General features: G+C 46.8%; 1 protein-coding gene across 2 annotated transcripts in view; it reads left to right on the forward strand.

Annotated features, from left to right (window-relative positions):
* The first annotated feature begins 11,487 nt into the window (after window positions 1-11,487).
* The window catches only part of TGM6 (transglutaminase 6), a 53,829-nt gene continuing 42,115 nt past the window's right edge, over window positions 11,488-23,201 (forward strand). For both annotated transcript variants that reach the window (XM_063702512.1, XM_031004984.3), the window contains exon 1: window positions 11,488-11,562. In XM_063702512.1, coding sequence (XP_063558582.1) covers window positions 11,556-11,562 — 7 coding nt within the window. In that variant the 5' untranslated portion in view covers window positions 11,488-11,555. The remainder of the gene's footprint in view (window positions 11,563-23,201) is intronic.

A 23,201-nucleotide genomic window follows, 5' to 3' on the forward strand; every position in this document is an offset into this window, starting at 1 on the left:
TATGGTTTGGATGTTTCTTTTTTGTATCATATCCCGCTCTTGTTTTATGGTTGCAATATTTTTTCACAGCTCTGAAAACATCAAGAATAGTTTATTTTCCTGAATGTTCTTCTCCTCAAATAGGCTGATTCCTCTAAGCTTCTTATTTTAGTATGTTTATTTTTTTTCCTTTCTCTTTCATGTTAGAAATTTTCTTTAGATGTCTGGCAAATCTTTTCTGCTGATATTTAAAAGTAGGGGCTAAAAAAACTGATTGGGACTGGGTGTGGTGGCTCACGCCTATAATTCCAGTGCCTTGGGAAGCTGAGGCAGGATTGCTTGAGGCTAAATTTAAGACCAGCCTGGCAACATAGTGGGACCCCCATCTTTACAAAAAATTTTAAAATTAGCCGGGTGTGGTGGTGCGTGTCTGTGTTCCCAGCTCTTCAGGAGGCTGAGGTGGGTGGATCACTTGAGCCCAGGAAGGTTGAGGTGAGAGTGAGCTGAGATGGCGCCACTGCACTCCAGCCTGGGCAACAGAGTGAGACCCTTTCTCAAACATCAACAAGCAAACAAATAAAAAACTGGAAGTTCTAAGTGTGTGCTTGAGGGTGTCCTTGTAGGGTGACTACACAGGGCTGTGGAGCTGAGGAAACTCTCATGTCAGTATCTTTAAGTCTTTCCTTTGAAGCTGATGGAATCGTGAGCACTGTTTCCTCCTGGCTGCCGGCATCATGGTGGAGCACGTGGGCAGGTGGAGGTGGGTGAGCCAGCGCCTCAGCATCCAGTAGACAAATGTCCCTTGAATACCCCATTTTCAGCATAGACCCTAGACCTCAGCTGAGCTTGCTGTGCTTCAGCCCAGAGACCCTCTCTTTTACTCTCACTGAAGAACAAAGCCACAGACTTTTGTTGGGCCAGGGAAGGGGCAGTGATTCAGCTCACAGAATGTGGAGGGGACCTGGGACCCACTACTTCATAAATAAGCTCTCAGCCAATTCTTATTTTCTTACACAAACCCCTCCATCCCAAGCTCCATCTACAAAGGTATCTGTCAAATTCCAGAGCTTTTCAGCTTGCTGCAAAGGAAGATTGGGTTGGTTTTCACCACGGCCTGGATTTCTCATTGCCAGGTGAGAAATAGTTTTTTTTGTTTGTTTGTTTGTTTGTTTTTCAGATCTGCTCATTATTTGCCTGTCTTCCCCCTGCTTTTGAGCTTTCAAGGTTTTGCTGCTGTTACCTTCTCTCTGATTCTTCCGAAGTCCTTCTTGCCATACTGGTGAGGCTTCAGGAACTGACTGCAGGTGTTCACTCCAATATCTATGCCGGGAAGCCCTTTTACTCCTCTGTTCTGCAAAGCTCTCGGTAAGGCATTTTTGTGTTTTAGGGGGCGGCATTCATGTCTGGCTTTCTGTAGTGACTGGCCTGAGGATGAGCCAGGCTGTACTGGCCAGGACACAGTCAGAGCTGGAAGATTATCACTCCTAGCCATTTCATCTTTTTCTTCCTTGAGAGTTTGAAACATTCTTTAAACACAGGAAAGACTGAGGATTTGATTGTAAGCATACTTTTTTCAACTGATTTCCTTAAAAAACACTTAGAATTTACAAGAAGAACATCATTCTCCCAACAGAATTAAATTACTTTCATTCTTTTTCCCAGGAAAGTTTTGCTGGAAATGTCCTCTCCCAGCTCTGAGCTAACACAACTCTCTGTTAATGTATTTCTTAGGAATCATCCACTTCAAAGGGTTGTCACTTTTGTGTATTTGTTTTTCTTTCTTATAGATAATGAGTTCCTTTAAGGCTAGAAACTGTGTCTTATTCATTTTTAATCCTTCCCTCTTCCCCACCATTATCATCTGAAATAAATGAATGAATGAAAAGATTCTGAGCAAGGTAATGCCTGGTAGCAGGATCAGGTCTAACTCCTCACTCTTTCACAATGCCTCACCCACATAGGCACTAACATAGGCTTGGTGGTTGGCCAAATGAAGTGCAGAATCTTGAACAAAGTGATAACTGGAGCAGCAAAGCCAGAGCATGGCAACCTCCTTGTGTTTCTGCCATGTCCATCCCTGCCCATTGTAGCGCTAGCACCATGGTTAAGAATACAGATACTAAACTCAGACTCTCTGGGTTCAATTTTTGACTCCATTCATTATCAACTTTGTGAACTTGAGAAGTATGCATATTCTTTCTGAGCCTCAGTTTTCCCTTCAGAAAAGTGGGAACAACACTGGTGCTTAGTAGTAGGTAAGATGCAAATTAGAGCAGCTCCTGACACGTAGAAAGTGCACAGTAAATGGTAGCACTGCAGTTCTCCAATGGGTAATGAAAAGATGACTTTATTTTTATCACTGATCTAATCTTTATGAGCCCTGGTCCTGCTGGGTTCCAGAAAAAAACACGTTTTCAAACTTGGGTTAATCATACCTTAGACTCTTCCAGTCCAAGCGGTCTTGTAATTATAATCCAGCCCCTGCCGCGTAAGTGCTTAATCTCTCAGACTCCTCCTCCTTCTGTTCTCCTCCAGGATTGCATCTAGGGAGCCTGGAATGGGGGCTTCTGTGAGGGAGGTTGGGACCCACATGTTCTGTGTTTACAGACTTGTCTGCTTTCACCTGGTCCTTGATTGGTGACAGTTGATGTGTGTCTGATCACAACTGGCCTTCTGGATGTGGTGCTGGCTCCCAGCACTGGAGGCTGTGGTCCCTGCCCTGTGCCTCCAGCTGAGAAGTCCTCACTTTCCATGGCTTCTGTCCCAACTCCAGGCTACTGCTGGTCAACAAGTCCTTTCAGCATCTCCATTCCCCTCCCTTGACCATATGGGAACTTCTGGATCCCTGCCTGCTGTGGACAGGAGGCTTGTTTCAGGCCTACCTCTCAAGCTCCTCTGTCTGCAAAAATGCATTTATAAAAGGATAAAGGAGGACCCACAGAATCATCAGGAGCACTCAGCTTCCAGGAATAAGATCCAGAACCTCAGAACCGGCTTGACGAGGAAATAGAAGCTGCTACCAACGCTCCTGCCCCTGCTCTGCCAATGCTCCTCTGGGGCAGGAACTCATCCTGCAGCTACTAGTAAACCATGATCCCCATGGAAGCTGGTCTCTGCCACCACTCATGCCAACAGACCTGCCTCCTGCAGGTAATCCATGCCATCCAATTGCACACTTCTGAGCCGGAGTCTTGCTTGCCTGGGTTTGATCTGATGAGTGCATGTGGCAGGCCTGCATCCTACCTACCAGGGAGGCTGGGCTTTGAGTTTTCTGTGTTCTGGCTTTGGATGGTGTGACTATTGAGGCTGGAAATTTGCAAAATACAGCAAAGGCATTCAAAAGGGTCTGCAAGCCATGTGCAGTGGCATACGCCTGTAGTCCCAGCTACTCAGGAGGCTGACATGGAAGGATCTTTTGAGCCCAGGAGTTCGAGTCCAGCCTGGGAAATATAGCACAGACCTTGTTTCTTAAAAAAAAAAAAAAAATTAATAACAATAAAAAGAACTGGACAGCTAGAAAACATGATGCTACATGAAGCAAAAACCCTTTTTTCATTTTATTATGAAAATTTTCAAACATAGAGCAAAGTTAAAAGAATTTAATAGTGAACACCATATGCCCCTCACCTAGGATTCTACCATTAACATTTTACTATGCTTATTTTATCACTCTTCCATCCATCCTTTTGTCCATCCATACATCCATTCAACCAAGAAATTTTTGGTGCATTTCAAAGTCAATTGCAGACATTGGTACACTTCCTTCTGAATACTTCAGCATGCCTATGGTTAACTAGAGTTTGAAATTTGTTTACAGTTTTTTTCTTGGTGTTAAATTCACATATAATGAGATGTACAAATCTAAAGTGTACATTTGCTGCATTTTAATAAATGCTTATGTAACCAATATTCCAATCAAAATATAGAAAAAATGATCACTCCAGAAACTCCCCTCATGCCCCTTTCCAATCTCTGTCTCTAACCACCCCCAAAGGCAACCACTGTTCTGATGTTTTTCCTACCATAGGTTGGTTGGCAAAAGCCCTTTAATTTTGGCTTTTCCCTGAAACTATGGAAATTTGCCCCAGAAAGGTGAAATCAGATAGAAAATCTGCCTGCTTCTCCTTCCTTGGTCTCACTTCTCTTCCCCATACTCAACACAGGTGGGCTCCCCTCAGTGCCCTGGTAGAAAGGACTTCCCTGAAATGGTATATCCAGGCCAGGCACAGTGGTTCATGCCTGTAATCCCAACAAATGGGGAGACCAAGGCAGGAGGACCACTTGAGGCCAAGAGTTTGAGACAAGCCTGGGCAGCACAGTGCAAGACCCTGCCTCCACAAAACATAAAGTAAAAATTAGCCAGACATAGTGGCACATGCCTGTACTCCCAGCTACTCGGAAGGCTGGGGTGGGAGAATCACTTGAGCCCAGGAGATCCAGGCTACAATGAGCTATGATTCATTAAGCCTGGATCCTGATAGTTAATGGAAACTTAAAGAGTTTACTAAACCCTTTCTTGGCAAAGCCTAGCTTTAAAAACAACATTGTCTTATGAAGGACAAAACAAAACAAAACAGAAACCAAAAAACCTGATAGGGCAGTCAGTGCTAGATGATGACCGATTATAATTAGTCTCCTCTGCCCTTTCCCGGAAGCACAGAGACTCTTGGCTTCAGTGGGTGGGGAACCTCAGGTCAACATAATTTACCAGAAATATGACTGAAAATATTTCAAAAACACTATCCTCATCACAGAGTGAGTGAGCCGAACTGAACCAAGGGGAGGATCTAGAATCAGATGACATCGAGAAGTTGATAGCAAAAGTGTTAGAACCACTGACATCTCAACAGGTTCCACAGTGATTCTCCCTTCAATGAGCATGAAGAAGTGTTTGCTGAATGAGTTTTGACAGGAATTAATGAATGCAGAATGGAAGAAATGAATGAAGAGGGGATCATTAGTGAGGTGATTCCTGAGCATCCAAAGCAGTGACACAGTGAGCTCTGAAGTCTTTGCAGCTTCAGAGCCGCTCGTAGGTGCTAGCAATGTGTGATGTATGGAAAGACAGACGAGGCCACAATAGGACACAGGTGACAGGGATGAGGCCACCTCTTACCTCCAGGCTTGCCGCACAGCTCTGGCCCACATAAGGTGGGCAAGGACAAGGTCTGCTGATGACAGTACTAGAGCATCTTGCCTTCCAACTGGGTGAGCACCTCCCTGCAAGAGCATGAACGCCAGCTGCCTATCACCTATGTCACCGGCTACAGGCATGGTCCTAAGGATGAGGTGATGTAGAGGTGAGTTAGAGCTGCACAGTCTTTTATTAGTTGCCCGATGACTTTGCCCAAGGGTGAGAGGGAGCAGTATCATCTTCCATTTTATAGCCAGGTAAACAGAGGCCCAGAGAGGGGAAGGGACACCCTGCTGCCCGACCAGTCCAGGTCTAGCTGTGATAGGTTGTTCTAACTCATTGTCTTGTGAGGATGAATTCCCAAAACAACACAGGTGACTCCCAGCCAGAGTGCACAGGGGATCCTGTGTCCAGCTGGTTGCTTGGCCCTTGGAACTCACCCATGGGCGGTACCAGGTCTGTGGTTGCTGGACCCGTGGGGCTCTGGATATGGGGGTTCCAAGCAGCAGAGAGGCCTGGGGTGCCACCCACAGGGCACAGCTGCTCTGGATTTTTCTGGCCCTCAGCCTCATCTTTACTTGAGTCCACAGCCTCAGGCTCCCTCCCCTGTGATTTGGGTCAGTCTGAAGTTTTCTCTTAAGGGACAGGCCTGGAATCCTAGAGGGGAAGTGCACTCTAGGCCAGCAGTTCTCAATCTTTTGGGGCTCAAGACCCCTTTACACTTTTAAAAATTATTGAGATGCCAAAGAGCACTTGCTCATGTGGGTTATACCTATAGTTTTTTTTATTGATTTGGAAGCTAACAATGAGAAACTTACAAAAATGTATGCATTAATTCACTTAGAAACTAAAAAACCTATTGCATCTTAACACATACAACATGTATTTATGAAAAATAACTGTACTTTCCAAGAACAAAAATAGCATTAGTATGAGTGGCATTGATTTAGATATAAATTTTTTTTTGCAAATTTCTTTAACTAAATGGCAGGCTTAATAGAGAACAGCTGGATTCTCATAGCTGCTTTTGCATTCAATTTTTTAAACATTGTATATCATGAAGCCTCTGGAAAATTCCACTGTACGTTCAGGGCTAGTGAGATGCTTTGAGTCCTAAAAAAAATCATGGTGCCCTTCCAATCCATATAATTAAAACAAAAGTAAACTTGAAATTAAGTAAACACAACACAGTTTTTATTTTCCCAAGGTGAGTCCTTTGATTTTTTTTTAAATGTTAAAATATTTTTTAAAATTCAGGCCAGGCATGGTGGCTCAAGCCGGTTATCCCAGCACTTTGGGCAGATCACTTGAGGCCAGGAGTTTGAGACCAACCCGGCCAACAGAGCGAAACCCCGTCTCTACTAAAAATACAAAAAATTAGCTGGACGTGGTGGTGCACGCCTGTAATCCCAGCTACTCAGGAGGCTGAGGCAGGAGAATCAAACTGCTTGAACCCAGGAGGCAGAGGTTGCAGTGAGCCAAGATCACACCACTGCACTCCAGCCTGGGAGACAGCAAGACCCTGCCTCAAAAAAAAAAAAAAAAATTGCTTGGTATCCACACTTTACTGGTGTCTTAAGCATGTGAACAACTCATCACAGATCAAAGGGGAGGGGCGCTGCCCAGGCATCTGTGCTTGGCTCCCTGGAGAAAGCCTCTCTTCCATCCTCACTCCCCATCAAGAGACCCTTATTTCTCTGAACTCCTCCCCAAAGGACAGGGTGCTTTAGCATGACCTCCGCTTCATTGGATTTAGGGCTTGGTGCTGGGGAGCAGATGGGAGGACAGAGAGACCTGAATCCCTCAAGACATCCTCATCAAGGAGGCTGTGGTGGGAAGGAAACAAGCCACTGCAGTGTGCGGCGCGTGGACAGACAGACAGAGGGACAGATGATGGACATGCCCAGGAGCTCCAAGCAGTCAAGACCCCTGGAGACTATGGCAATCAGGCTTCCTGGAAGGACGTGGAGCTGGAATTCAGTTTTTAGGATGGGAAAAAGGGGCAAAATGAATGAGAAATTTTTATTTTTTTCCGCTGACTTTAAAGATAATACAGATTTGTATAGAAAAGTAAAGCAATACAGAATATAAAAAGAAGAAAGTAAAAATAATTACAACTAATATTTGTTGGGTGTGTGCCAGGCAGTGTTCTAAGTGCTTTACATATATTCACATTTAATTTTTACAACAACCCTATGAGGTAGGCACTACTTTTATCCCCACATTACACATAAGAAAACTGAGGCCTAGAAAGGTTAACTTACTTGCCAATAGAGAACTAAGTGATGAAGCTGAAATTTGACCGAGGCAGTTTGACTCCAGAGCCAAGATCTTAGGCAACCATCTAACTACAGGTAACCCATCTAAACATTCATACATTGAGCACCTACTACATGCCAGGAACCTACTAAACTTTAGAGTCATGACTCTGACTGTTGGCTGTGGTCTCCTACTTGAGCACATAGGATAGAAGAACATGATTTCCGGAAGTAGCTTGTTCAGCATCTTCATGCCATGGTGGACTTGTGGGTATTCTGGGGGGGTGCTGCCGAGCCTGTGTGAGGCCAAATATTCATGAGGAGCAACAAAGAGACTTGGGATAAATTAAGATGGTACTGCTGGCCAAGCGTGGTGGCTCATGCCTGTAATTCTAGCACTTTGGGAGGCCAAGGTGGGCAGATCACTTTAGGTCAGGAGTTCGAGACCAGCCTGGCCAACATGGTGAAAAACCCATCTCTACTAAAAATACAAAAACTAGCTGGGCATGGTGGCACGTGCCTGTAATCCCAGCTACCCAGGAGGCTGAGGCAGGAGAATCGTTTGAACCAGGGAGACAGAGGTTGCAGTGAGTCGAGATCGTGCCACCGCACTCCAGCCTGGGGAACAAGAGTGAAACACCATCTCAAAAAAAAAAAAAAAAAAAGGTATTGCAAAAGGCATTGAAGGCCACCATAAAGAGTTTGAACTTAGGACCTTGTTGGGAGTGAGAAGCCACAGGGCCTTTGGAATGAGGAGTGCCACAGAATAAAAATGGTGGTTTGAGAATATGTATGTATCTAGAGGGAAATTTGGCAAAATATATCATAATTTTGCTTGTTTATTTGTTTTTAGAGACAGAGTCTTGGTACATTGCCCAGGCTGGACCCAAACTGGGCTCGCTGTATCTTCCCACCTCAGCCTCCCAAGTAGCTGGGACTACAGGTGCACACCACCATGCCTGGCTTGTTATTTTAAAAAATAATAATAATAATGTTTTTGAAAGGTAGTATATACCCACAGTCAAACATTTCTAAGAGTTCAAAAATTAGGTTTCTCCCTGACTTCTCGTTTCTACCACCTCCTTTTTTTTTCCACCTTACTTTTTGTTTTTAATTAGGCAATGTACCTAGGAGACTATTTCATATCCACGTGTATCAGTCTGCCTCCACTTTTTAAATAGCTACATAGTATTTTATCACATGGATAGATCATAATTTATCCCATTAATGAAGACAGGAGAGTTTTCACTCTTTCTGTTATAATTAATGTTGCAATAAATATCCTTGTACTTAAATCTTTCCACACTTTTGGATCCATCTGTCGGACAAATTCCTGCACATGGAATTGCTGTCTTGAAGAATGGCTCCTCTCAACAATTTCACTTGGCAGAAATTGTCCCATCATAGAAGCACACAAAAATACATGCAAAAACTTAAATTTCTTTATAAGGGCAAAAAAGTGGAAATGACCTAAATTCTTATAAATTTAAGAAGGGTTAGTAAAATTATGTAAATTCACACAAGAGATGACATTAATAATGACAATGCATAGCTATATTCTATGATTTGAAAAGCTGTAATCTCAGCACTTTGGGAGGCCAAGGCGGGCGGATCACGAGGTCAGGAGATTGAGACCATCCTGGCTATGGTGAAATTCCATCTCTACTAAAAGTAAATTTAAAAAAAAAATTAGCTGAGCATGGTGGCGGGTGCCTGTAGTCCCAGCTACTTGGGAGGCTGAAGCAGAAGCATAGTGAGAACCCGGGAGGTGGAGCTTGCAGTGAGCTGAGATCGAGCCACTGCACTCCAGCCTGGGCAACAGAACAAGACTCCGTCTCAAAAAAAAAAAAAGAAAAGAGAGCACCATGTTTGGTCAAGCAAAAAGGACGGGTTACAAAACAGCTTCTGTGTATGATGCGATTCATGTAAATTTATTGCCATGTGTATACAGCCATATGCATGTATACTTTCTTCACTCCCTATATTGCTTGAATTTTGTACCTGAGTATGTATTATCTCTATAGCCAGAAGAGCAATTAAATTGCTTTTAAAGCATCTGATTACTCCCCAGGCACAGATTTCAATTTGTGAAGCACCCACTTTATGCCTGGCATTGGGGTACCCTGAGCCGCCCAAGGCTTTGGCTCCTGTCTGTCATCTCTAGCCTGATCATCAGAATCAGAGAATGCTGGAACTGGTAACACTTAGTTCACACCCGTATTTTACAGATGAAGGCAATAAGGTCCAGAGAAGGTAAGTGACCTGCTGAAGGTCACACAGCCAGTTTGGCCCACAGATAACAGAACCCAGGACTCTACTGCCAGGCTATGATGCTCACTTCTAAACTGAGTATGGGCTGGGTGCAGTGGCTCTCACTTGTAATCTCAGCACTTTGGCAGGCTGAGGTGGGCAGATCACCTGAGGTCAGGAGTTTGAGACCAGCCTGGCCAACATGGCGAAACTGTCTCTACTTAAAATACACAAAAAATTAGCCGGGCATGGTGGCACACGCCTGTAGTCCCAGCTACTCAGGAGGCTGAGGCAGGAGAATTGCTTGAACCCGGGAAGCAGAGGTTGCACCGAGCTGAGATCGTGCCGCTGCACTTCACCCTAGGTGACAGAGCGAGACCCTGTCTCAAAAAAAAAAAAAAAAAAAATGAGGAGTATGAATTATTATTTGGGGTCTCGAGGAGTGGGGCAGGCAGTGATTTTGATCCCCTGTCTTCTGGGAGCTCCCATCCAGGCAAGCCCAGGATGAAAGATAAAAGGGCCCTGAATAAGACCATCATTAGTGGGGAGGAGCCTGACCCTGCATAGGCAGAAAAGCAGCTTCAGCAGGGCCCAGGGTCTACAGGGCAGCAGCCTGCAGGGTGTTGAGGAAGGAGCTGCCCTGGGCTGTTGCCAGGTGTCAGTAATTATAAGGCTATGTGGGTCTGCAGACAGCTCATTAAAGATGCTTGATCTGCGTGAAACCAGGAAGCAGAACTCAGCCTCTTTGCCACTTTCTGTAAGAAATCTAACCACATCAAACACTTTGGGGTTTTTATACAGTTTCCTGAATGTTGGGGTGATCCCAGGGAGCGGCCTCATCCTACTGCGCTCAGCACACGGTTGTCTCCTTGCCCTTCCTTGTCTCTTTCCCTCGATTCTACCCCCTCCCACTTCCCCTTCCTCACTGGCCCAGGCCACATCCAGCCTCCGATAGCCCGAAGTCATCCATCAAAGCATTTCTCTGGCAAAAAGAAACCTACCCCACCAGCTTCCATGAAAATAAAATCCCCTCTATTTCATTAACAAAAGACCTCAGATGCCTTGAATTCCAGCACCTTCAAGCCCAGAATCTTAGACTTTGAGCTGGAATGGCCCTGAAGAATAATTGAGTCCAATCCCTTTAGTTTGTAGGTAGAAACACCAGGGTTCCAGGGGGGGAGAGGTCTTGTCCAAGGTCACGGGACACCCATGGCCACCAGGCCTCTAAGCTCCTGGCTGGAGGCCACTTACAAAGTCAAGGCAGATGGGCCTAGCTTCTGAGTCAGAACCAGCTCTCCCCTTTTTCTTATCTACCTCCTCTCAAGAGTCTAGTGTCCACCAGGGGAGTCTAGTGGCCCTGAAGGAGGATCGTGGACCTCTGCCTCTTTCGATGCCTGCAGAAGAGAGAGGAGCTGCGGGCCCAGAAATCTTCTGGTCTCACCCAGGAGGGGAGAGGGAGCCACAGGCTGACCCGGCTCTGCAGTGTGCAACCATGTACTTCGGGGTCCTGGCGCTGAGCCTGTTTTTTCTCATTTGAGGGTTGTTGTGAGGGCTAAGAACGGCCAACCATAAATCCGAGTTCCCTCAGTCTTCTCTCTTTCCCCGTTCTTTTTCTTGCCAGGCTTGTGACCTTTCTGAGCCTCAGTTTCTCCACAGTCCCACTCGCAACTCCATGTTTCCAAGGTCTCTTGGCAGGAGCCACTCCCACAGTGAACCCCTCTAGGTGCAATTACAGGATGATTTTGTGTCTCCTGGGTGTCGCTGCTAGGGTGGAGGGCCACGCCTCCTCTTTTGAATTCTGACTTTCCTGCCTAGGAGTGTCCCAAGGTTTTCCTTGTTAAAATTGGTCTGGCTGGCTGCTGTGACGCGCCACACTGTCCTGACGGTGCACACACTGCTGTGTGGAGGAACAGAGGAGTCCGGCTGGCCTTCGCATGGCAGGTAAGTGGGCAGAGCCTGGGCCTTGGGACACCAGGGCTCATGAGAGGGGCTTCAAGAAACACGGGTCTGTGGGATGACGTTTGATCATCGATAGGATTTTACAGCTGGATAGTCCACCATGAACACATGAACTCTTCGTGTGTATTCATGAGGCCCAGGATGAAAAAGCCAGCTTTAAGCCACCCGGCAAGCCCATGGCAGAGGCTGGCTCAGGCGCTGTCTCCTGGGCTGGGGCCAGGTCTCACCCCTGTGCCTCGCAGGACTGAAGGAGGCAGGCACAGGAAGGCAGGGGCAGAAGAAAGAAAATCTCCTTGCACCCCACGCACATTCCATGGATCCAGAGACGTTTCTGGGCATAGTCGGGAATTGTGGCCTGGGTGGGAAGGAGTGAGAGGCCCCCACCGGCTGCATCCTCGCCTGATTCCCACCCCAAGCACTTGAGGGCAAGAGCAGCTGTGGCTCAAGTGAAAACAGCTATATGACCTTGAGCAAGAAAATTTGCCCTTGGTACCTCTGTTTTCTGATCTGTGTAATGGGGATTATAATGCAAATTATCTCACAGCCTTGCTGTGAGGAGTTGGTGAGACCACGTGTGCTGTTCTCCCACCACACATCTCAGGTGGGGACTTGTAAACAGTAGACTCAGAAAATGTGGGTCGGGCACAGTGGCTCACCCCTCTAATCCCAGCATTTTGGGAGGCTGAAGGGGGTGGAATTCTTGAGCTCAGGAGTTTGAGACCAGCCTGGGCAATGTGGCAAAACCTCATCTCTACAAAAAAATACAACAATTAGCTAGGCATGGTGGTGAACACCCAAAGTCCCAGCTACTTGGGAGGCTGAGGTGAGAGGATCGCTTGAGCTTAGGAGGTAGAGGCTACAGTGAGCCAAGATGGTGCCACTGCACTGCAGGCTGGGCAACAGAGTGAGACCCTGTCTCAAAAAAAAAGAAAGAAAGATAATGTGTCCCCCACGACCTCAATATAGTGAGCAGCAAACTCCCTCTGCAAGAACTTGTCTATTAGATGCTGGGGCCCGGTAATGAGCAAGTCAGCAGAACCAGGGGTCCTACACTCACAGGTATTCAAGGGGTGTTTCTGAGTCTGTGTCTGCCAGTTTTAATTGTTCAGCATTATGTGACAGTTTTATGAATCAAATATTTTTTTAACTTGCAAAGGCAGATATTTGAATTTCCTCATCATAGTCTAGCTTCCTCTTCATAGTTCCTCCTGGCAGTTAACAGCATTGCTGGACGTGTTGGGCCCTTCAGGCTCCTAGGATAGGTCTGTTCTCCTGAAGACCAGGCCTTGCCAACCCCAGCTCACAGCCCAGACTGCCTGTTTCCAGAGCTGGGGTTGCCTCCCTGATGGCCCTGGTGCAGAGGGGATTGCCTTTGTTCCTCCAAGATCTGCTTCTCAAAGCTCACCTAGATGATCCCTCTTCCCTGGGCCTTTGAAACCTATCAGACTTAAACTTGACAGTGCCAAGGTTAATTTCTGAGGAAGGAAAAAAGTTGATGGTGATGCCCATTGTCAGGTCTGTAACTAACTTGCTGGGCTCCTCTCTCTGAGGCTCTGTTTCTCCGTCTGTGAAATGTCAGCATTGCAGTTGTCATGCCTGTGTAAATGGACTAAGTGTTGGATTGGATTCAATTCCTGGGCCTTCTGGGTCTCCTTGGCTTCTTGGGAGGATCTGTTCCTCAGAGCAGTAGGTCCTGCCTACCACACACTCTGTGCCTGAATGACTGAGACATCAGATCCTAGATGGAAAGTGTATTCATCTTCCTGGAGCTCCTTCTATCCCCCCTCCCTCACTCCATCCATGGTGGACACCCCTAGTTGACCCCAGAGCTCTTCCCTCTGGAGCCTGGATGTGGCCCCAGAATGCTCAACCCAGCTCTTTAAGTACCAGTTGATCAGTGTTGGCAAAGGAGGTCACCCTTTTGCCATGATTAAATTACAATCATCTTTCAGCTCAGAGATTCCAAGAATTGAGTGGAATACTGTATGTGAGGCTGGCTCTGGCTGGGACATTGGGTTGGAGTTGATGAGTCACTGCCTCCTGGTGAAAGAGAGGCCAGCAGCTTCCAACAAGACCAGGAAGGAAAGAGAGATGGGGCAGTGGCCCCAGAAAGGCCCCAGGCAACTCTCGATAAATCATTTAGTCGTGGAGTTCAGGTGCCCATGATGCGTACTAAGCATAGGATTATAATGGGGCCCATTAAAAACCAATTATGCTTAGTCCAGAGTCTGGAAGATGCCGCTGGCTTCAACAGAGCTTCCAGGGCTCAAGCCCACTGGCCTGAGACAAAGAATTGGGGAGGATTGTATCATTCAGCTCTCTGGTATCACCCAAGGGCAGGAGGAGGAAGATGGATGAGCTAGGCTTAGGGGTGGGGATGGGTGGAGAGCTAAGTCGGCAGGAGGCAATGTTCTGCACATGGACCCTTCCCTTTCTTAGGTGGAGCTCTGGGGCCAGCTGGTGAGCAAATGAGTTGGGGAGGAGGTCAGAGGGCCAGAAGTGATGGGCAGGGCCTGACTGTCAAGGACCTTCAATGCCAACAAGATGGCTGTAGATTCCATGGTGCTTGAGCAGGGAAAATGACATGCTGACACTCAGAAAAGTCTCTCCTCCTCTCTGAACCTCAGTATCTCCATAGTGATGGGATGGATTGAACAGGTTGAGCTGAAAAACACTCTGAGGCTGTTGGGGCCATACAGTCGCTTAAGCGAGAGGCAAAGAGGGGAGAATAACAAGAAACCCCGTGCATGTAGGAATTGGGGAGGGGAGGACCAAAGTGATGGGGGAGATGTGGGGAAAGGAGGTGATGATGTAAAAGTCCCTGTTTGTAGGCTGGGCGCGGTGGCTCACTCCTGTAATCATAGCACTTTGGGAGGCCAAGGTGAGCGGATCATGAGGTCAGGAGATCGAGACCATCCTGGCTAACATGGTGAAACCCCATCTCTACTAAAAATACAGAAAATTAGCCGGGCATGGTGGTGGACACCTGTAGTCCCAGCTTCTTGGGAGCCTGAGGCAGGAGAATGGCATGAACCCGGGAGGCGGAGCTTGCAGTGAGCAGAAATTGTGCCACTGCACTCCAGCCTGGGCGACAGAGTGAGACTCCGTCTCAAAAAGAAAAAAAAAATCCCTGTTCGTAGAGCTCATCACTGTGGACCCAGCACCAGGCTACGTACCTGATGAATAGGGAGACGTTGATCCCGGTGGAAGCCCATTGCCCTAGCGTGTTTATTAATGGCTTCTCCTTTCACTCTCAGAATTTCCTAGTTTAAGTGGTGCATTTTATCACTACCCTATGCATAATCACTACCCCATTTAATCTTCCTCCAAACCCTAGACGAAAGATATTATTATTGCCACTTTCCAGAGAAGGAAATCGGATCCTCAGATCCAGGGCCACACAGCCAACAAGTAGATGATTCAGGATGTCATGAATTGGCAGAGCACTGGAATGGCAGCTAGGAGGTCTTGTGTAAATAGTAATGATGATACCACTCACATTTCCTGAGAACCTAGTATGTGCCTGGTACCAGTCTAAATACTCTATGTGAATTATTTCACTTAATCCTCCCAACGTGAGGAGGCGGGTATGATCATCACCCTCATTATCACCAGGAGACTGAGTTTCAGAGCTCACTCACTTGCCACACAGCCAAAGAGGGGCAAAGCCTGCATGTGAGCTCAAGTGTGTGCCTCTGAAATCAGGCTTCTAGTTGCTGTGCAGAGTGAAAGGAAGCACTGAGAAGACGATGAGAGGGAGAAGGGGAGGAGAGCAGATAAGCTGGAGGGGCTATGAGGCTTGGGGTAACAGGCAGGTTGAGGGAACACTCTTACCACATCCTTTCCCTGTGCCTGGGGGGTACAGCCTCAGCCCTGGGGTTGGCGAGCCTTTAGCCTTGGGCTGGGAGCTCATCCTGCATACCCCAAGGGTGAAGGCCCCCAGGGCTGAAAACAGGCTGCCCGTTCTGTCCTCAGGGCCTTGGGTTCACTGTCAACTGGAGCAGTCTTAGAGCAGATGCTGCCTCTCCCATCCCCTCCATTGGGCAGTGGGTGAGCTACCTCTCAGAGGTATGGCAAGCTGGGACCATAATCAAGTATTCACCAAGAATTCAGCCAAGGGAATTTGTGCCTGGGCAGGAAGTTGTGAGGGAGATGGTCTCTGAGATTCGAGGATAATGATGATAATGGCAGTTCTGACTCATCCCACCTCCTCTTGCCCGTCTGTGTTAAGGATGCAGATGCCTCAGAGGGTGATGGGAGCTGCTTTGGGCTGTGGCAGGGAAGAGGGAAAACCAGTGCAGGAAAACCATGTCCTAGAGCCTATGTGACAATCTTCACATCAGCACTCTCTTGGCTGGGGAGGGGGGAGGTGTTGAGGTGGGGGTTGTCTTGTAGGGAGGAGGGCTGAGAGGAGTCCTTGGGGGTAATCAGAGGCACTTGCTTCAGCAAACCAGACTATCCAAACCATAAGATTCCTTCTGGGTCATTTTGCAGAGAAGAAAACAGACCCAGAGAGGCAGTGGGTGGGGGTGGGTGGTCAGTAGCCAGTCTGCCTGCCCATGTCAGAGGCCTCACACACCCTCCTCTTTCTCACTCTGTGGAAGGAAAGAAGTTAAGAAGGAAAGGCAGGCTTTGGAATGTGACAGCTTGAGAGAGGGATTATGGGGTGGGTGGGGTGTGGACAGTCGGAGCGTGAGCAGCTGACAGGGTGTGGGTGCTGATCCTCGAGGGCGGGCCCAAGGACGCTGCAGAGCATCAGCTCCCCCTTCCATACCCCAGCCAAGGGATGGGGAAGGAGATTCATTCATTCATCCGACCAATATTCACTGAGCACCTAATATGCCCTGGGCCCTTAACCAGGTTCTAGCAACCCAGGGAAGAGGAGACTCAGCCTTCGCCTTCATGGAGCTCTCAGTCCAGCGAGGGAGAGACATATGTAAGCAAACAACTATAACACAGCATCCCTGATCACAGATAAGGGACAGAAGCCTCTGTCTTAAAAGAATTTGAGCTGAGCACATGGAAGGGGTGATACTGGGTTTATTTTGACAAGGGGCCTAGAAACCATCCCAAGTGCACATCTATCTCCTTGCCTTGGGCTGCCATATACCTAGGAGCCTCTCCCCATGCCTGTCAGTCTCACTGTCCCCATGAGGACTAAGAAGGACACTGGCTAGGACAGAACTTATCTGAAATCACTGGTAGTTCCCCCTGCAGAATCTTGGACCCCAGCCCTGGCCATTACACCACATATGGCAGGTCATGGAGGTGTGATGCTGATGGATGTGGACGACTTAGATCACCAAAGCAGCAGCTCCAGGGACAGATTCCACAGGGATCAGAACAGTGACCTCCTGGGTTATGGGGTGAGTGTAGAGTTGGGCAGGGGATGTGCCGGGGGCTGGCAGATTGGGATTTCTAGGTGGTTTCTGCAAAACCCCATCAAGGAGCAAAAGAAGAAGTGTGTTCTATGGGGTTAATAGGGAGCAAAATAGGGACAAATGGGGAGAAGTTGCAAGAAGAAAGAGCTTGGCTCAGCAGAAGGAAGGGCTTTCTAACATTGGGCGGTGAGTGAGCTACCTCTCAGAGGTATGGCAAGCTGGGACCATGATCAAGTATCCACCAAGAATTCGGCCAAGAGAATTTGCGCCTGGGCAGGAAGTTGTGAGAGAGATGGTCTCTGAGATTCCAGGACAATGATGATAATGGCAGTTCTGACTCATCCCACCACCTCCTCTTGCCCGTCTGTGATAAGGATGCAGATGCCTCAGAGGGTGATGGGAGCTGCTTTGGGCTGTGGCAGGGAAGGGGGAAAACCAGTGCAGGATCCATGGGGCTTGAACCCATGACCCAGGGTCCAGCAGCCCTCATCCAATCCCAAACTCCCCTTGTATCCAGCCCTGGGGCATACCAGGGCTGAGATAATTACCATCCAGCAACCTCGTCACCTGCTTCTGACTCATCCAGTGAAAAAATAGCATCCTGTTCTGGCCTGTCCCTACATACATTGCTTGGGAAGTAGCAACATGAATTGTGGGCTACAAATCCAGTGTGTCCTCAGGCAAGAAGTCCCTTTCTTCCCATTTCTGGGTCTCAGTTTATATGTCAGTAAATGGAGACCTGAGCTCCTAATGGCTCTTCCAGCTCTGCTGATATTAGACTTCACAATTCTATGTACAAGGTACCTGGTTGGGGGAGAGGGTCCTGCTTGTGTTTTCTGACTAAACCAAGGTCATCGGAGCTCAAAGTTTTGGAGTTTCAGAAGTTTGTGCCTGCCCTAGAATGACTGGGGTTAACTTGATGTGAAAGATTTGGTTTTACTTTCTGTTGTGAGAATTGGCAAGGGTAATGGGAAAGCCCCCTGGAACTGTTGTTCCAGCTCATGCCACATGGGGTCACTGTTGAACACTGGTCCTGCACAGTGCTCACTCACCACAGCAGGGGCTGTAGGAGCTCCCGATCTTGGGACACATGTGTCAGCTATGTGAGTTCCTACCCACATGTTCAGTCATTATCCCCATATCATGATGCCAGCAGGGGCTTCTGGCCTAGGCTAAGCTAAAACTAGTATTTTCCATGAATCTCAAGCCTGGTTATTGAGACCACAGCACCAGCCCAGACAGCTCACAGGTGGAGAGCAGTTGGGAGGTTGTTGTGGTCTAGACAAGAATCTTGGCTCTCTCCATGTTTCAGTTATCAGTTCCTGTGTAGCAAACTGCCCCAGCACTTAGGGGCTTCAGACAACAATCGTTCTCCTGCTTAGGAACCTGCAATTTGGGCAGAGCTCGGCAGGGACAGCTTGCGTCTGCATCATCTGGGGCAGATTGCCTGGGGGCTGAAGGACCCACTTGCCAGATGGCTCAGTCCCATGGCTTCCAAATAGTTCTGTCTGTCAGCTGGGAGCTCAGGGGCTGTGGGTTGGAAGCCTTGGTTCCTCTCCAGGTGAGCTTCTCCATGGGCCATTTGGGTTTCTTCATTGCATGGTGGCTGGGTTCTAAGAGCAAGCAACCCAAGGGAACCAGAAAGAAGCTGTATTAACTTTTATAATCTAGCCTTAGAAGTCACAACGTGTCACTCTGTCTTAGCCACAAGTCTTCCAGGTCCAGAGGGTGGGAATATATGCTTTACTTCTGCAATGAGAGGAGTATCAACATCATATTGAAAGAAGAGTATGTGGGATGGGAGATATTATTGCAACCACCTTTGGAAAATCAATCTGCCATATGCTGTTAACTAAAAGATTGTACAAAGATGCTGGAATCTTTAAAAAGCCAAACATTTTGACCAGCCCTGTCCAGACACTTGCCCACACAAGCCACTGATCTGATGCCTGTGGTGAAGCTCATGTTGAATTTTACAGTCTGTAACTTCTAGGCTGTGACTCCTATGGGGTCAAAGATAAAGGCACCATAGCCTGGGGATAGACAAGCCACCAACTCAGGAGGCAGATTCCCAGCTCCATCACTTAGAAGGCTGTGTAACTCTGGGTCATGTGCAGTGGCTCATGCCTGTAATCCCAGCACTTTGTGAAGCTGAGATGGGAGGATTGCTTGAGGCCAGGAGTTGGAGACCAGCCTGGTCAACATAGCTAGACCCTATCTCAAATTTAAAAAAAACAAAAAACAAAAAAAAAAACAGGCTGTGTAACTCTGTACCTCAGTTTTATCATCTGTGACATTGAGTTAACAGTAGTACCTCCCTCATATGGTTTATCAAGATTAAATGAGCTAATATTTATAAAATATTTGGAAAAGCACTTGGTTCATAGGAAGATTTATTAAATAAAACCTATCCAATGGTCTAGCCAACAATTACTGGACATTTCCTGTATGCTTGGCATCAAATAAGATACAGCCAAGAGTTGCATGACAAGTGTCCTTTGGTGGGGAGTACCTGGTGATATAACTTCAGTGGTTCTCAACTGTGGCAGATTATATTTCACAGGGTGGTCATATCAGTATACATCTCAGCTCAATATTCTTTTTACAATGGGACATGACATTGGTACATTTTCAGCAAGAGATGAGGCATGTTCCTTCTCTTTGAACCTACGTAGGCCTTTGTAACTGCCTTGACCCACAGGATAAGGTGGAGGTGACATTGTGTAACTTCTGAGGTTAGGTCATAAAAAGCATTGCATCTTCCACCGTGGTCTCTCAGGTCACTTGCTCAGGGGAAACTAAGCACCATGCCAGGAGGACACCCAAGCATTCCCATGGACAGATCCACATGGAAAGGAACCAAGGTGTCTCAACCTGTATTCAGCACCAGTTTGCCAACCATGTAAGTTAGTCACCTTTAAAGTGGACCCTCCAGCCTCAGTCAAGCCTTCAGATGAACATGGCCCCAGCTAACATATGGTTGCAACCCCATAAGAAACTCCAATTAAGAGCTGGCCAGTGGAGCTCTGCCCAAATTCCTGACCCACAAAAACCATGAAAGATAACATATGATTATCATTTTTCCAAGCTAAACTCTGGGTTAAACAGATTGGTTAAGAAGCAATAGATGAGTAAAACATCAACTTTTTTGTCCGTAATACCCTCCCTCTCAACATAACAAGTATTTAATAGTGTCCCTTCACCAACCTGAAATTGAATTGACACATCTTACCTACCTCTATACTCCACTTTTTAAAAAATTGTATCCTAACTATAATATAAATAGTAAATAAGAGGAAATCAATTTTTCACTAAACATACTTAAGTATGTAAATGCTTACTGAAACTTTACCAGAAGACATGATGAAGTGATCAGATGCCATCATGCGACTGTAGTGAATCAAGACAAAACAAGGCCACTCCATAATCGTGAGTGAACACAGACAAAAACATGAACATTGTCTAAGCCACTTTCTGGTCTCGATCTACTGACATATTAGCCCTATAGATGGGCTAATATGAATAACAGCTGCTTCTTTACTGCTTATGACAGTAGCCTCGATTCATTCTTCCCATCTTCTACATAAGGACTATTAAGATACTCAGACATAGACTTGCCTCATTCCCAGAGAAGCCTCCAATCCCAAGCAAAGCCCTGCTTCTTTGAACTCTCCCCAAACCACCTAACACAAGCCGCAATCCTGTAAGTCCTCTCTAATATTGTCTTCCCGAGATGTTCCGTGATTCTTTGTGGTGAGCATTCTTTGTCATTGCCATGAGCGATGAGCCCTTCCTGTTCATTGTACTGATGTGTTCCTGGTGGTCTTTGGGTAGAGAGCCTTGACAGAAAAAGAAAATAAATTTCAGTATTCATCATTCATAATACGGGGAAATAGTAATGAAACTTTTGTTTCAGTTTTTATCTGTGCATGTATATATGTTTGCAGGCATACGGAGTATGGAACATTTAAAACTGTTTCTTATGTCAATCACAATAAAACTAGTATAACCACTGACCCAGTGGTCAACAGCTGGAAGCCAGGATGCCCACAGACTCCACTCCAGCCCTTGCTTGTTTGTGTGCCCTTTGGCAAGTTATTTCACTTCTCTTTCCCTCAGTTTCCTCATTCATTCATTAATATATTTAAGAAATATTTGTTGAGCACCTTCCATGTATCAGGCACTGAAGATTCACTAAAGAACAAAACACACACAGCTCCCTGCCCTTATGCAGTTGATATTCTTGAAAGGGAAGGTAGGCAATTAAAATAAAGAAATAAAATATATTGTAAGATGTCAGTAAGTGCCATGGAGGAAAATAGTGGAGAAGGAGAGTAGGGGTGATTTGCAATTTATAAAGGAGTGGTCAGTGAAGGTCCCACTGAAAAGGTGACATTTGAGCAAAGACTTGAAGAAGGAGGCAAGGGAGCAGGTTCTGCAGGAATCTGAAAGGAGAGTGATCCACATACAGGGAATAGCAGGTGCAAAGGCCCTGAAGAGGGAGCCTGTCTGCAGGTTCAAAGAGAAATAAGGAGATCAGTGTGGCTTAAAGGGATGAGAGAGGGGAAGAGAAACTGAAGGCCCAAAAAGATATCAACGTGCTCAATCTTGAAGGGCTTGTGGGTCATTGTTAGGACTTCAACTCTGCTGAGAGAGACAGGAACCAATGGAGAGCTTGAAAACAACGAAGTGATCTTAGATTTTAACAGGATCCTTCTGGCTTCCATGTCGAGAATGAGCCCTGAGGATACGCAGGGGTGGGGGCACAGGGGAGGTGAAATAGGGAACCCAGTGAGCATGACAGCATCTAGAAAATGAAAGGGGCCATAGTACCTCCCTTAGGTGTATGTTAGGAGGCATAAGCACTTGAATACATACAAAGATTTTATTATTGTTGTTTGTATTATCCCAAATCTAATAGCTGATTGGACAAAGGAGAGATGAACTCTGGTGGCAGGGCCGAGGCAGGAACATCTCAGAAGACAATCACAGGCACCCCAACCAGGAGGGGCCTTAGGAAAAGCACAAGGCAGGAAAGAGATATGTGTGACGTCGGGGCAGGAGGTTGTGGAGGTAGAGTCTGATGCAGCCAGTGCAAAGAGTAACTGAGCTGTGAGGGGGTTGGGGGTGAGCTGGAGGAGTGGAAAGCAATGGGATCCTGCCTAGTTCCTTGTCCAAGATGAAGCAGCTTGGACAGATCATAACAGACGATGGGGCATCCAGTGGAGATTTGGGAGCAGATGTTTGACAAGATGAAACAGCAGTTTCTTGGAACATCCCTTTGCTTACTAAAGCATCTCACCAGATATCTAATTAATCTTCCACATGGCACCAGAATGATCTTTCCAAGGTGCAAATCTGATTACATCACAGCTTTGCTTAAAACAATATTTGGCTGACTATGGCCCTTAGGATAAAAGGCAGACTCTTCATCCCACTCCAAGCATTGGTGGTCTGCCGACTATGGGCTCCTCCAACCTCATTGCCTTCCCCACACATCTGCTTTCTCTCAAATTTTAGAAGTCACCGTGCTCCCTCCTGTCTCTCTGCCTAGCGCCATAGCTGCTGGCTAGAATTCAAGCCTGCACACATCCTGGAGTTTTAAGCTGTTGCTTATAGTACTCTGGCGAATAGTTTTGCTAATCTAACTACTTGAGTTTAGGTGTTCTCTGCTCCTGGGACTCCCAGTGCCTCTCCCTTAGGGTTCATCTCAAAGCTGGACCCTAAATGTTTGAGGTCTATCTGCTTAATGTCAGTCTTCTCCACTGGGCTATCAACTGCATGATGTCAGGGCCAGTGCGTATTTGATGGACTGTTGGGTCTGTAGCATCCAGCACAATGCCCAGCACTTGAATGAATGAACCCTGAATAGGGGAAGAGGATGCTTGGACTGAGACTAGATCCATCACTCAACTCTTTCCTGGAGACACTCATCCAATTTAAGACTCAGCCTCAATTCCGCCTTCTGGAGGAAGCCTTGCCTGTGCCCCTTCAGACTAGGCCAAGCCCTCTGTTAGTGTTCTTTCAGCTCCCATCCTTCTCCCCGATAGCATGTATCAAAGCAAGAATTAGTTATGTGGACTCATCTACTTAGGTGTCACCCCTGGAACATAATAAGTAACAATGACTGAGCTCTCATGTTACGAGGACTCTAAATGACAGGGGCCATTATCCTCACACTCACGCCACAGGCATTATTCCCATTCTGCAGAGCAGGGAACTGAGATGCAGAGAGGTCAA

This window comes from Gorilla gorilla, chromosome 21 (assembly GCF_029281585.2).
Source record: "Gorilla gorilla gorilla isolate KB3781 chromosome 21, NHGRI_mGorGor1-v2.1_pri, whole genome shotgun sequence".
Lineage (NCBI taxonomy): Eukaryota > Metazoa > Chordata > Mammalia > Primates > Hominidae > Gorilla > Gorilla gorilla.